Source organism: Danio aesculapii, chromosome 15 (genome assembly GCF_903798145.1).
Source record: "Danio aesculapii chromosome 15, fDanAes4.1, whole genome shotgun sequence".
NCBI classification, from domain to species: Eukaryota; Metazoa; Chordata; class Actinopteri; order Cypriniformes; family Danionidae; genus Danio; species Danio aesculapii.
This window is the reverse complement of record NC_079449.1, coordinates 22043471-22059303: the sequence shown is the minus strand read 5'-3', so window position 1 is coordinate 22059303 and position 15833 is coordinate 22043471. Positions and strand designations below refer to the sequence as shown.

Below are 15833 nucleotides of genomic sequence, written 5' to 3'. Positions count from 1 at the left end.
AAGTGTTAAAAACCCAAAAGAGAGCCTGCACAGAATGTTCTCTAATGGTTATTTTTGCATTTTATTTTATAACCAAAAACATTCCAAGAACTAAAAACTTGTTTGGTAAACGCCTTCCTCTAAGAAAGTTTAAAAGTGCCTACGAAACATGATGTATGCTAGCAATTAACGTACACTTAACAAAAAGCAAGGGCTTCCGTGCAAAAGCGGTAAGCTCTCATGTAAAGACATTAAAAAGCAATGTTAATCTTGTGAATATGACTCTAAATTATAATCTCTAAAGTCAAACTATATGCTTAGAGGAGACAGCACTGCATCACTGCTAATCCACCTGATGATTTCACAGAGCTGCCGAAGTCAGAAGCACTGGATTAATCATAGCTCATGGTCTTGCGGAGACAAAAGACTAGACTTCCCAACCATGTGTTTACAGTCTCCAGTCAGCGGCCACAACCCCACAGTGCATAATACTGCTCAATTGCTGAGGTACGAGCAGGTTGAAACCTCATGATCATTTCTTGCAATTGTTGCAATAGCTAGAGAGGAATGTTGCAATTTTGGTCAGGTTTAGATCACATGCATGCGGTCAAAAAGAGGGAATTGCGCCAAACGAAGAAATGCTTTTTAAAAATAACACACACTAAAATATGTGGTATGAAATAAAGCATTAAAATAGAATTACAGAACGTGACTCTCAAAAAGGTCTGGCTTGCACCACAGAATGTCTTTTTTCTATTTAAGAAATTAAATTGTTATAGAGCTAACAAGTAAGCAGTTAACAAGCGGTTGGGTGTGCAGTGACGCTGTGATCACTATGATCTTAGATCTTTGAGGGAAAGAACAGATATAATTACAGTGCCCTTTTCTGCTTTTTCGGCATCTCTAACACCCACTCATTATCCATCTGAACCAGAAGTGCATATATACCTCAGCCTCCAATTTGGCTGGATACATATAAAAGCCCCAAAAAATAGTTTATTGGTAAAATTCATTTTTGCTTGGGGGTTATTCTTGTCTATAAGACCTTTTGCTGAACTAAGTGAAAGTGGTCACGGTAACTCTTTACTGTCTGGAAAGCAATAACATGTGCATGGAGTTACTTTTACATTTCACTTTTTTGCTATTTGTCACATTGGAATGCCAGCTACTGCAGGTATAAGGCTTAGTGAACAATGTTTTCTCAGGCAAGTCGATATAATAATAATAATAATAATAATAATAATAATAATAATAATAATTATAATAATAATAATAATAATAATAATAATAATAATAATAATTTCTATAATGCTAATTTTGTGTAAACAAATTGGCATATATTTAGGAGAGGAACCGCTGTTATTTATTTGACAGGGATTGTATAGGGTTCATGCAATATATTTTTAAGACCAAGTAAAGCAAATGCAATGCAGAATTTGATGTACATTTAAATCAAACAATGATTTAAAAAGAGCACAACTTTATAATGAACTCTATCATTTCAAACTGGAAAAAATACAATTTAAAAGTTAACAACTCGATGCTCAATTACTAAATAATAATAAATAAAGATATATATATATATATATATATATATATATATATATATATATATATATATATATATATATATATATATATATATATATATATATATATATATATATATAGTTTAAGTCAGATTTTTTAGATTTTTTTCAGATTTAATAGCCCCCCTCAATTATTAGCCCCCACTGTTTATTTTCACCCCAATTTCTGTTTACAGAAAGAAGAACACATTTCTCAACATAATAGTTTTAATAAATCATTTCCAATAACTGATTTATTTTATCTTTGCCATGATGACAGTAAATGATATTTTACCTAATATTTTTCAAGATATGTCTATACAGCCTATACATTTAAAGGCTTAACTAGGTTAATTATGTTAACTAGGCTGGTTAGTGTAATCAGGCAAGTTATTGTATAATGAAAGTTTGTCCTGTAGACTATGGAAAACAAATAAAGCTTAAAGAGGCTAATAATTTTGACCTTAAAATGTTTTTTTTATTAAAAACTGCTTTTATTCTAGCCGAAATAGAACAAATAAGACTTTCTCCAGAAGAAAAAATATCATCAGACATACTGTGAAAATTTCCTTGCTCTGTTAAACATAATTTGGAAAATATTTAAAAAGGAAAAAATTCAAAAGCGGTTAAAGATTTTGACATTAACTCTATATGTTTTTTCAATTTGGATCTCAAGCAAATATTGGATAGTTCAAGATGTTTTGAAAAAAAGCTGAAAGGCTGAAACCAAATACAATGGATGTCAATGATTACTGTTTTCAACAGAACAACAACAAAAAAAAAAAAACAGGTTTGCAACAAGCGAAGGATGAGTGAACTATCCCTTGTTTAGATAATTGTATTACAAAGCAAAAAATACAGAGGAATATTTTTAGCAGTGCATGCAACATTTAACACCATTTCAGTTTTAAGACCATTTAAAGTCCTTAAATTGCAAACAGATTAATGTAGACTTTTGATAAACTATTTAAAGCTCTGTTTACACACCTTGTTGTAAGTGTTTGTATTTATTGTTGTTTCATTTTTTGTTTTTCATATCTGCTATAAATATAAAGGTATATATAAAATATAAAATGCCAGAACTCTTATTATGTACTGCATCATTATAAACTATAGTTAACTGAAACTATAAATTAAACCATATAACTAAAGTATTTTTGTTAATTGAAATAAACTATTTTAAAATATATTAAAACATTCATTTTTTAATCTTCAGTTTAAACTATATAACTAAATCTGAAACTATCATAAAACTATATAGACATAAAACTTACTTAAATTAAAAATGAAAGTATAAAGACAAAGCTAATTCAAACTATTGAAAAAAACTGCAACTGTTCCTCGATTAAACAAAAATCGCATGTGGATATCTACAATTTACAGTAAATCAGCTCAGAAATTATATTGAAACTTAACTTTAACATAGCAACTAATAACAATTTTAGGATAAATAGCTCCATCTACTGGTAACAGTACAAACTGTAGTTGTGCCTACAATGTTTGACTAAACATAATAATTAAAAACAGCAAGTATTATCTTTTGCCAAAGTGAGGATGGCATTCAAAATCACGCTTATTTACTGAATATAAAGTGGGCATTCCACATACCGGTCTATGGTTGCTTTTCTGTCTCCAGGCTAAATTAGGAAAGTCTGAATATCACACTTGTTGTTATATTATAATCGGTTATAATAGTAAATGTCACTATTTACACTGTGGGTGTATGTTAAGAGGATAATAATATATGTACTCTCTCCCTGACGGATATGCTGCTGACTTTGCTATCTGACTTCTCTGTGCTGCTTGTGTTGCAGTATTTCTGCGCGAGCTAAAATGAGCCGAAGTAATGGTTCCTACCGTTCAAAATACTCTGCTAACAAAACGTGTCTACTTTAAACCTTCATATGGATTTCATATGGAAAACAATTAAATAGTATGATACCTATTAAAAACTTACAACGTATCGATATTGGACACCGACATACGTCACAAATCAAGTAGCCAAGGTAACGCTCAATTCGATCCGCCTACTTTGGATTTCGTAACCGTGACTCATTTATAGTGACATCACTGAAAAAAACTCTTGAAGTTGAACTTTATATTCAACACTACAGAGATAAGACGTTATTAGCTTGCTTAGCTTTCTAAAGGCACGTGTTTCAGCTTTCTGTGAATCAGCCATCATACTTTTCGTCAGGATGAACGAAGCAGAAAACTCCTCCAGATGTGGATGGTGCTCTAGGTGCTTTAGTTTTTTACCAGTGGACTATACGAGAGAGTTAGTAAGCTTGTGTACTTTAGCTTTTCCCGTGGTAAGTACGTCAATATAATTGACTATATTATGTAAATATGTATTGTTTGATCATTATACTTGTGGTGGTGTTGTTTGATTAAATAATTCATAATTGGCATTTAAATGGCATCTGTGTGTGGGCATCGTGTGTGCTAAAGGCATAGTTCATACAAATATGAAAATTATCTTACTCTCTTCTCAAGTGGTTTTAAATCATGTGGTTTTCTTTCTTTTTTTTGTTCAACACAAACATATTCTGTAAAATATTAGAAACCTGTTAACATTGACTTTAATAGTAGGAAAAACAAATACTATGTCTACGGAAGTGAGTGAGCAGGGGTTTTACATTTTTTCAAACATTTTTAAAACATAACATCTTTTGTGTTCGACAGAAACATTAAACTCGAATAGATCTGGAACAAGTGAAGGATGAGTAAATGATGACAGAATTTTCAGTTTTGGGTGAACTATCCCTTTAAGTAATCATTTGGCCTATGGTTACATTGAAGTAATCTCACAGTGATGTTAATAATGAAGTTTGAATACTACATTGGGTCATATTATTTCCAATATATTTTTAAAAGGAAACAACATAATAGCACAGTAATACTTTTTTTTTTTTTCATTTATTATTAAGCAAAGTCAAACTGGATGCTCACTTACCTAAATTCAATACAAGGGATTGTTAAATGTAGTCTTTTTCAAAGGTTGCACCAGGTATCTGTTCCTTTTTGGATAAGAGATCTAATATGAACATCTTCCTGGCACATCCCATCTCTTTCCATGATTTTACATGATTTTCCATCAGTGTTACATTCATAAAGTATAGCTCTAACCATGACAGTTCTGGGTGATTAAATTACATATGGGCAATAGACATTCAATAACTGGTTAGAGCAGTTTTTGGAAAACAGGTTTCTTTCAGAAGCATCTGATTTGAAAACCGATTAGCTGATAATATTGTGCATGTGTAATTCATAATGAAGATAACAAACACAAAGTGTACAGTACATGACTGTGTGGAGTGCCTGCTGTTACTGCCTGACACAGCACTAACTCTGAAACTAAAATGTTTTAACTAAAACTGATTCTGTTAACTTGAATCAAGGGATCTCAAAAAACTTGTCAGAGGATGATGACTACACTGTAAAAAAATCCTGGTTGCCTTACATTTTTAAAGTGAAACAAATTAACCTTATGAGTCCATTGAACTTAAGAACGTAAGTTATAAAATTAAGTTAGAACATGAATAACTTAGTTTAATAAGTTACAATGACCTAAAAACATATATTGTCATGACTAATTGATCATATACTTTTTTATAGCGTAGGTGATGACTATTTTGACCAGTTCAGTAAGAAGAACCTTACAAATTCAAACATCTTAAAGGGATATTACACCCAAAAATGAAAATAAACTTACTATTTTCTCACCCACAAATAGTTCCAAACCTTCATGATTTTTATGTTGATAACCTTTTTACTAAATATTTGGAAATAAACACTGTTTTTGCTACAAACATCCCGACCCAAGGTGTTAATTCAATTAAGGTAAATAACATTTAAAGAGATAGTTCACCCATAAAGAAAAATTTACTCACCATTTACTCTCCCTCGTGTGGTTCCATCTTTTTATGAGTTTCTTTTTTCCACTGAACACAAAGCAAGTGTAATTTGTACAACTCTTAGATACTGGTAGCCATTGACATCTATAGTAGAAAAAAAAATACTATGGAAGTTGATGGCTGTCAGTTTCCAGACTTTTTCAATAAATATTCTCTTATGTTCATCAGAAGAACAAAAATTAGTTTAGAACAAGTGGAGGGTCAGTAAACAATGCCTTTCTTTAGTGAACTATCCCTTTAAAAGATAATTTTGCTACATTTCTGCTTGTACACATTACACACATCAATTCAATCTGGGAATTACATTTTCCGTTTCATTTTGCAACTTATAAAGCACTCAAATTTGTATGTAATTCAAACACTGTATTAAAACTGTGGTGGAAAACTGCAAATATAAATTATAGAATTTTACATTTGTGCATATATATAAAGCATATATTTACATTTGTGATGGTGAATGCAAAATTTGCATTTTACATATTGCAATGCTGGTTGGTATGTTACATTTAAAAATGAAGTTTTTCTACTCATATGCTTCAGTATTGTGGAACACGAGAACAGTGGTTTACCTAAATTACTATTTCCACTTAGTTTTCCGATTTGGCCTACAGCTTGCCATGATTGCTCTGAGATTATTACCATTTTTGAAAAATAACCTTTATATAAATCATTCCTTTGAGATTTAGTTTGGCTAGCATGACACAAATGATTGGCCTTACCTCAATAATAATAGCAACTTTAAACATCTTTGTGTTTTTTTCCTTATAGTTTCTCGCCATTCTTTTCGATTACTTAATCCTTTTGACAAGTTCTGTGTTTTGTGGACACCTGGGAAAGTTAGAGCTTGATGGAGTTACTCTTGCCGTAGCTGTGAGTTTCAAATATTTTTATCCTGTACAAAATGTGGTTTAAAATAATGTATATTATAGCATAATAATAAGAGAGTAATGAGTGTTTTCTCCAACAGGTCATCAATGTTTTAGGTGTTGGCATTGGCTTTGGCTTGTCTGCAGCATGTGATACACTTATTTCTCAGGTTACTGCATTGCTCAGTTCATTCACACACTATCAAATGCAACATTTTATTTACTTTTACAAGGTTGCTTTGTCTTTTTCAGACTTATGGAGCTGGGAACTTGCCACAAGTTGGTGTTATTACTCAGAAGGCAATTATAATCCTTCTACTTACATGTTTGCCATGCTGTGCCATTCTTATCAATACGGAGTCAATATTACTGCTTGCGGGTCAAAGCCCGGAGGTTGCCAGGTGAGAACTACTGTGATTATCAAACAGAAACTAGCACAAAAGTAGACACTGTTTCTTAATTAAAAGGAAGAGTCCATGCTGTACTAGTATCATCCTAGAAAGTTAGCTTCATGTTTTTAACAGCAGAGTTGGGTGTAACGCGTTTCACTGTAACATGTATTCTAATTACATTTTTAAGGAGCACAATAATATAACAAACTACATTTTAAATTTGTGTAATTTGATTACAGTTACTAAAGTCAATGTAATTGTGTTACTTGCATTACAAATATAGTTTTTAGAAGTAAAAATGCTTCTTTTAAATCATGATTTCCACTGCAACATCAGTTAACAAGCATGCACTTTTAATTTGCTGGAGATTGAATTTCCTTTGTATGGAATATAGACATTTAGGCAGATTAATTACTTCAGACAAACCCAAAACAACCAAACACCGCAGTATTTTTTATGCTATGGATGTCAATAGTTACAGGTATGCAGTTTTCTTTGTCTTTTTTGTTTAAAAAAAGATGCACAGGTTTGAAACAAGTGAATGATGAGAGAATTTGAAGTTCTATCTATCTCTTTACGTGTTTGGATATTTCAAGCTGATGTGATCAACCCATTTTAATGTTTTTTTTCAGTTAATATTAAATTACTGAAAGTGCTGCAGTTTATTTTGTATCTTTTATAGGTTTTATATGTTTTTTTATTTTTTTTATTTTGAGTTTTCAAGTGAAAATACATATGTAGTATACATAATCTCTCATACAGAAAGAGACTTACAGATCTTGTATATGCTTTGTATTTTCTTCCCTTTAACAACAACTATAAACAGTATAACATGAGGAGCTACAAATTCTTTAAAATATTTCCTTTAAAGAAGAAAAGATACTTATTTAGACACATAATATTACATTTTAAAGTTACAATTCAAGAAAAAATTGGGCATTTCATATGGTGAAATATACTCAATCTATTTACTCCAAATTAGAAAAAAAAAGTATTCAGACTGTGTTCTCAATGATAAAGATTTTTTTCATGACATATAAATTGTGCACTGTATCAATTCATTCTTCAACTGTAGGTGACTCTAATTTTAACAATTTTTTGTCTTCAAATCTTTCAGAAGAATGAATAACAGTTTCTTGTCTTTGTCTTTATTTATCCATCCATCTAAATTTATATTACCTAAATATAAAGATTCTAAAGTGAAGACAATCTCTACTTCAAAAATGGCATCTAAATGTATTTTAATCTCTTTCCGCTATGGGGTTAATTTCTTAGAATCCCAAAAAACATGATAGTGATTATCTACATTTTCCCCTCACGTTCTCCAGCAGCTAATGCCTTTTCCTCTTTGTATTTTCTGTGATGGTGTAATGAAAAACCTTAGAGCATTCAAAGCACTTTCAAAGTTTTATATGTTTAAAAAGTAACTTTAAAGTAATTAGTTATCTGATTACTTTTTATATTAAATAATTAGTAATGTAATCAAATTACAATTTTCCAGTAGTAATTTGTAATCTATTCCTTTTAAAGTAACTTACCCAACACGGTTCAACAGTTATTAGTTATTTTTAAAAGCAAGCTACGATGAAATATCATATTTTCATTATGAGTTTTTTTATGGCACTTTCTATCCCTTGCATTTAACTGAACAAAATCGTCAATTTTTATTGCAATATACCAAAAGAAATAATAAATGTGGGCAGAAAAATATATGAATATAAAATCTTTTGTGTTTTCTCTTTCAGAGTATCACAACTCTATGTGAACGTTTTTTTGCCTGGTCTTCCGGTAGGTACTTCCACATACTCATTTTTAAAAAGGTTAAAACATGCATTCTTATTTTGTCAAATTTTCAAGTACTGAATGCCAAAAAAAACTTTATGGTCTTCTTTTTGGGCTAATGGTCATTTGATAGATCTGGTCTTTGTTAAATCAGGTGTAATCATATAAAGAACTTTTATATACTTTTATCTTTGTCTCACAGGCTGTATATATGTTCATTGTTCAAGTAAAGTATCTACAGAATCAGGTAGGTGTAAGATATTAAAATGTGAGGTTCTAAAAAGCTTCATTGTAAAAACCTAATTAAATCTATCATTTCAGGGAATATTTTGGCCCTTGGTCATAACTGGAGTAGTGGCAAATATCTTGAATGCTTTAATAAATTATATCCTCCTCTTTGTCCTGAAAATGGGTGTTGAGTGAGTTTTCACAACATTTGCTTTTAAATTAAAGGTAGGTATAAAAACAAAAACTGACCATGTGTTTTTTATCTTCAGAGGCTCAGCAGCAGCTAATACAATCTCACAGTACAGTTTGGCAACCATATTGTTTATCTACATCCGATGCAAAGGTCTTTATAAGGATACTTGGAAAGGTAAGTAATTATACGATATCTTCATGTTTGTAAATTCGACAACCATTGCAAGTTGATCCAGCAGACAGATGTACACTAAAGCACTTCTTTGTGGCCGTTTAGGTTGGTCGATGGACTGCTTGCAGGAATGGGACTCGTTCATTTATCTGGCCATTCCCAGTATGCTCATGATGTGTGGAGAGTGGTGGACCTACGAGATTGGAGGCCTGCTTGCAGGTTAAAGTGCATGCTTGTCGAATTAAGGACCTGATATACTACAGATTCATTTGACAGCAATTTTTTGTTGTTTTTTTAAATAAGAAATCACAGATTAAGATATGATTATTATACAGTGATTTATACTAAAGAACTGGATTGCTCATGACATCAAAACTCCTAAATATGAAATTGATATTTATTTGGGATTGAGAAGCTCTTCTGCTCTAGTTAAAAGAAGCTCTAATGTTAAGATATGATTAATATACAGTGATTTATACTAAAGAACTGGATTGCTCATGACATCAAAACTCCTAAATATGAAATTGATATTTATTTGGGATTGAGAAGCTCTTCTGCTCTAGTTAAAAGAAGCTCTAATGTTAAGATATGATTAATATGATTGATATACAGTGATTTATACTAAAGAACTGGATTGCTCATGACATCAAAACTCCTAAATATGAAATTGATATTTATTTGGGATTGAGAAGCTCTTCTGCTCTAGTTAAAAGAAGCTCTAATGTTAAGATATGATTAATATGATTAATATACAGTGATTTATACTAAAGAACTGGATTGCTCATGACATCAAAACTTCTAAATATGAAATTGATATTTATTTGGGATTGAAAGCTCTTCTAATCTAGTTAAAAGAAGCTCTAATAATGAGGAAAAAATCTTACAGGAAAAAGTGTCTCGTGTTGCATAACAGTAGATAGCAGTAATGCTTTATTTAATTTTTTTAACCACTAAAAACTAAGAAACCAGCAACTAATATCAAGTGTTGCGTGTCATTGTTGAAAGAGGCAGATTACTCCATAATTGTATACGTATAAGGCTATAAAAGAGATGTTTCTTTCATCTAAAACTGTCCCTATCGGACAGTAATTTAAGAGATTTACACATTTATTGCAGCTGTCGCAAAAATAGCTTGAGAAGTCGATTCTTCATCAGTTCTGAGATTTTCAAAAATGGAATGCTATTCTCTGTTGAATACCGTCACTGTGGTGTAATAATCAAGAATCGTAATATCATTGTGCTCGCTCCAGCCATGGTACAGCAACAAAGTTCCTTACGCAAAAAGAAGAGTATAGTTCCAAGACATATCAATAGCATCTAAAATAGCAACTTTTCATTTTCCGTTAGTACACAGTGTAATTACAAAAGTGTCAAGCTTTAAATAGGAAATTATTTAAACTCTTTTTTGAATTTTTTTATCTAATCCAATTCAATGATGAATTATGCTAAGCTAAATGTGCTCACGCCAGACCCAAAGATCATATGAATGGATTCAAAAATGGTAAAACTCACTCAACTTTTTAATTCTAGGGGAGAATTTTTATTCTAATAAAATGAGAAGAAGCTCAGAATCGATTCAAGAAAGAATAGTGATGCATCTCTTAAAGGATTTTTTTGACACATCTCTAGCATTTACGGTTGACTTTTCTGTATTCCTTTTTAAATAGGTACTACTCTTGCTTTGTTGAAAAAAAGCTCCACAAATGAAGAAATTTGCTTAAATTGAACCTGAAACTGATTTACCACATTCTTTGGAGTACATAGTGTTATGCCTAAAGCAGAACAGTGACTCTGTCAGTAGGGACTACCAAAATGGCCACTCAGTCACTTCCTGTGGTTCACTGTATAATGGCAGTTTAGAACACAAGAAGCAATTTTGGGTTGTAATCACTTTAAGTGTTCGAACCAAATTTCTTGAAATGTGTTTTATATTTATAATATATATTACTTTATATCACACAAATGTCTTATTATTATTGATTTAGTAAAGTATTAACTGTATGCGTATGGTAACACTGACATTTGAAAACTACTCTTACTTGAATTTGAGTCAAGTTAAATTCTCCTTTGTTAAAGGAATCTTTCAAAAAGAACATTTCCATCGAGTTCTGAACCCTTTTCCTGAACTTTGTTCTTTTTTATGGAAGGTCTGATAAGCGAAGTGGAGCTTGGAGCACAGTCAGTCATGTATGGACTGGCAAATATCGCATATATGGTATGTATTCATTATCATGAAAGCATTTTTTTTTGAAGATTGTATGAACACTTGAAATGAGTGTCCTGTGTTCAGTTTCCTATAGGCTTCAGTATAGCTGGCAGTGTTAGAGTGGGCAATGCAATGGGTGCAGGAGATGTGGCTCAAGCCAAACTCTCTGCTAAAGTCTCTATAATGTGTGCAGGTAATATTAAATATTAAAAACAAATAGATTTCTGTGTTTTATATTTAATTTCATATCAATTCTTTGTAAATAAGTTGTTTATGCATCAATTGAACAATTTTTATGATGTTTATTTTATTCTGCATTTTTATTTACAGTCTCTGTTGCAGTGGTATTGGCAACTATAATTGGTTCTTCAAAGAATGTAATTGCTCGTATTTTCACAAACGACAAGTAAGTGTTTGTCATTTAGTTAAAAAACAACAACATTTGCTTTAAACTATTTTCTCTGTAATTTTCTCCCAAAGTTGATGACAACAAACTAGAAGTTGTAATTAACTTTGCTTATACGAGGCATTTTACTGTATTTCTTCAGAAAAGAGATTTTAATATGTTTTCTATTTACAATCAAAATTTATTTACTGTCTACATTTGATCATTTAATAATTTATTAATATAAAATAATAGATTTTTAAAGAAATAATTAATATTTCTATTTTATATTATTGTGAATAAATATATATTTAGAATTTGGAAATAACAATGTTTCAAATAAATAAAACAAATACTGAAGAGCATTTCATATAAGTCAATTTCATTTAAGTCAAATTTTCCTATTACTATACAATATTTGTGTGTTTATTATTGTTATTAATAATAATTTAATAACATAAGAACATATAGTGAATACACACAATATAATTTAATAAATACATAATTATATACATGACATATGCCATTATGATTTTTATATATATATATATACACACACACACACAGTTAAAGAACGCAGGGAGAACATGCAAACTCCACACTGAAACGCCAACTGACCCGGCCGAGACTCGAACCAGCGACCTTCTTGCTGTGAGGCGACAGCACTACCTACTGTGCCACTGCATCACCATAGTATAACTGTCTTGTTTATCATTAATAAATATTAATAAAAATAACACATTCAATAAATTGGGAAAAATAACATTGAATAGCACATATTTAATTCAAAGTAGTATTAAATATTTTCACATCACTTTAAAAAAAGTTAAATGTGTATATATTTATATATATATATATATATATATATATATATATATATATATATATATATATATATATATATATATATATATATATAGAATTTTGAAATTGTTGCATCTGGAAATAACGTGTAAAACATTTTAAATCCTCAAACTCATAAAATTCAAACAAAGGTTACAAAAACAACACTAATATTGGGACAATTGTTTTCGTTTTTTTCTCCCCCAGAGACATCATCCAGAGGGTTGCCACAGTAATGGTTTTATACACTCCTTTTCACATTTTCGATGCCACAACGGTAGGTCATTAGCAGAGTTGTGTTAGAGCACTCTTAGCCCTCATTACTGATAATAACAAAACTGACAACATCAACCCAATGACCATGAAAGTGGACTTTAGACCTTAATTAAACTAGATGTATCCATTTAAATGAGAGAGTCCACTGAAATGGGTCATCTGTGGACAAGATGGCAATCTCTTTTTTTTGTGAACCGAATCAGGCAGCAGGTAGCAGTATAGTGAAAGGTCTGGGCAAGCAGAAGCTTGGCGCCATATGCAACCTCCTGGGATATTATGGAATCGGATGTCCTATTGGAATACCCTTAATGTTTGCTGCTAAAATGGGCATTTTTGGTGAGCTAAATATAATATAATATAATATAATAAATTATAATATAATATACATAATGATTTCATCATAATACAACCTATAAAATTAAAGAAAAAATTTATGAAAATTTGTAGTTTGCTGCTAAAAATGGGAATTTTTGGAAGATACCATGTAATGTAATTAATACATAATAAATTACAATATAATAATAATAATAATAATATGTATACAGTATATAAATGAAATGAAATAAATGAAATAGTTGATTTACAATGAATACTATTATAAATTATACAATCCTACTGGATTACACTGTTGTTTGTTGCTAGAATTGACATTATTGTGTATAATACAAAGTAATGTAATATAAATTATTAGGATTTAATAATTTTTATGTTTTTTTGTATATATCATGGTAAAATTAATTATATATAAAATTGTATTTAATATTCACAACATATTTAAATACAAATATATATATATATATATATATATATATATATATATATATATATATATATATATATATATATATATATATATTTAAATTTATAAGGATATTTAATAATGTATTTCTTTATTGCCTCAAGGTCTGTGGATTGGCCTGTTAGTTTCAGTCTTCCTTCAGTCAATATTCTTTATCGTTCTTCTTGTCAAGCTGAACTGGAAGAAAGCTTCGGAAGAGGTGAGGAATATAGGATTTCCTTTCATTCAATATTCACAGCAGTCACTTTCAGTTCAGCGATCTAAATATGAACAATCTTCAGGCGCAGATCAGGGCCGGTGTGGCGATCAGAAGGACGAATGACGGTAATATGTTTGTTGTGACACAAACCATTCAAAAGTCTGATTACATTTAATGAGGCATGCTAATAGGGGGTGATTTTCTTGACAGCCTCGCAGGAGGACGGTGGAAATATGGAAGGCTGTGATGTGAATGATGCTACAGATGAGGATGTGCTGGTGGTGAATGAGGAAGAGATCGTGGCTACAGTGAAAGTGCAGCTGCCGTTGAGTGTTTTAGTGCTGCGCCGCGGCCTTGCTCTGGCAGCAATGCTAGCGCTACTCGCTGCGGGACTCGCCGTCAAGTACAGTCTTAAAAGATGATGATAGTTTAAAGATGTGATTACAGCAGACAGAAAGTTCACACTGTCTCCTAGCATGTTCAAAATTGAGCATCGATGCACCAGCAAGTCTGGTCTGGGAAGAACAGGCACTAAGAAGGGCACATTTTTTTGTGTTCGAGCATTAGTTAAAGGGTTAGTTCACACAAAAATGAAATCGACCTCATCATTTACTCTCCCTCATGTGGTTTTAAACTTTTATGAGTTTCTTTCTTTGAACACAAAAGAAGATGTTTTGAAAAATGTTGGTTGCTGGGAGCTCTCTAATTGAAACTAAAAATGACTATGGAAGGCAAAGGTACCACCAGCTACTAGCAAAATATCTTGTTTCGTGTTCAACAGAAGAAAAAAACACTACAAACTAGATTTTGAACAAGTGATTGGTGAGTAAATGATTGCAGAATTAAAATTTTGGGTGAACTCTCTCTTTAACAAGTCATTGTTTTGTTTTACATCAAACGAGTCATTATGTACTCACTCATATTGTATCAATGATTATATTTATTTATATAAATATATTTATTAATATGCTGTTTATTCTTTTGAACAAAAAGAACCTACAATGTTGCTGTATATCCAGCTGTTTTAGCAAATACTGTACAGATGGACTCTGAATCCCACACATCTCATGAATTTATATTAAAAAACAGCAAATGTGCTGAAGCAAACATGAACATATTAAAACTTTTTAAATGAATGTTATTTAATGAGTTACAAAGTGCAGAAATTGCACAAACGCTGGTAATATTGTGAATGTTGACGCATAATAGACGCACATTGATTCACGTACAAATTCAAATAGTTGAAATAATATGGACAGTTCTTATTTTAGGGGGTCGTGAACTGTTTAATTGAAATACCCTTAAAGGGATACAGTAGTTCACCCAAAAATGAAAATCCTCACCATTTACTCACAACTGTGTGACTGATGAATTTCTTTTTTCAGTTGAACACAACAAGATTTTGTGAAGAGTGTTCAAAATCTTCTTTAGGATAATACGTTAAACCAAGGTCATGACTCTCTGTGGTCATTAAAAATCCCATGGCACTTCTCGTAAAGAGCAGGGGTGTGACCCCAGTGCCCTGGCCAAATTCCCTCCATCTGCTCTTAAGCATCATGGCCTCCCAGTCATCCCCATCCACCAAATTGGCTCTATCACTATCTCTCCACTCAACCTGTAGCTGGTGTGTGGTGAGCGCACTGGCGTCATTGTCCTGTGGCTGACGTCACTTCATCCAAGTGGATGCTACACGCTGGTGGTGGTGTGGAGAGACCCCCCTCATGATTGTGAAGCGATTTAGGTGTCTGGCCACACACAATAAATGCGCTATATAAATACTCATTACATAACATTACATTACAAATTCGTCCAAGGTCTGTGGATTGGCCTGTTAGTTTTCGTCTTCCTTCAGTTAATATTTTTCATCGTCCTTCTTGTCAAGCTGAACTGGGAGAAAGCTTCGGAAGAGGTGAGGAATACAGGATTTCCTTTCATTCAATATTCACAGCAGTCACTTTCAAGTCACACTTGTGTGAATGATGAATTTCTTTTTTTAGTTGAACACAAACAAGACATTGTGAAGAATGTT

The 15833-nt window shown here is 31.5% G+C and overlaps 1 protein-coding gene across 1 annotated transcript; it reads left to right on the top strand.

Annotated features, from left to right (window-relative positions):
- The first annotated feature begins 3594 nt into the window (after positions 1-3594).
- Positions 3595-15432, top strand: slc47a3 (solute carrier family 47 member 3). The gene is made up of 17 exons (XM_056474105.1): positions 3595-3859; positions 6233-6334; positions 6432-6500; positions 6583-6731; positions 8468-8510; positions 8707-8751; positions 8826-8923; positions 9002-9099; positions 9202-9315; positions 11244-11311; positions 11387-11495; positions 11633-11708; positions 12738-12807; positions 13010-13142; positions 13710-13804; positions 13887-13929; positions 14015-15432. The coding sequence occupies exons 1-17, from the start codon at positions 3746-3748 to the stop codon at positions 14224-14226; spliced, it is 1638 nt and encodes a 545-aa protein (XP_056330080.1). The 5' UTR covers positions 3595-3745; the 3' UTR covers positions 14227-15432.
- Positions 15433-15833: the final 401 nt, after the last annotated feature.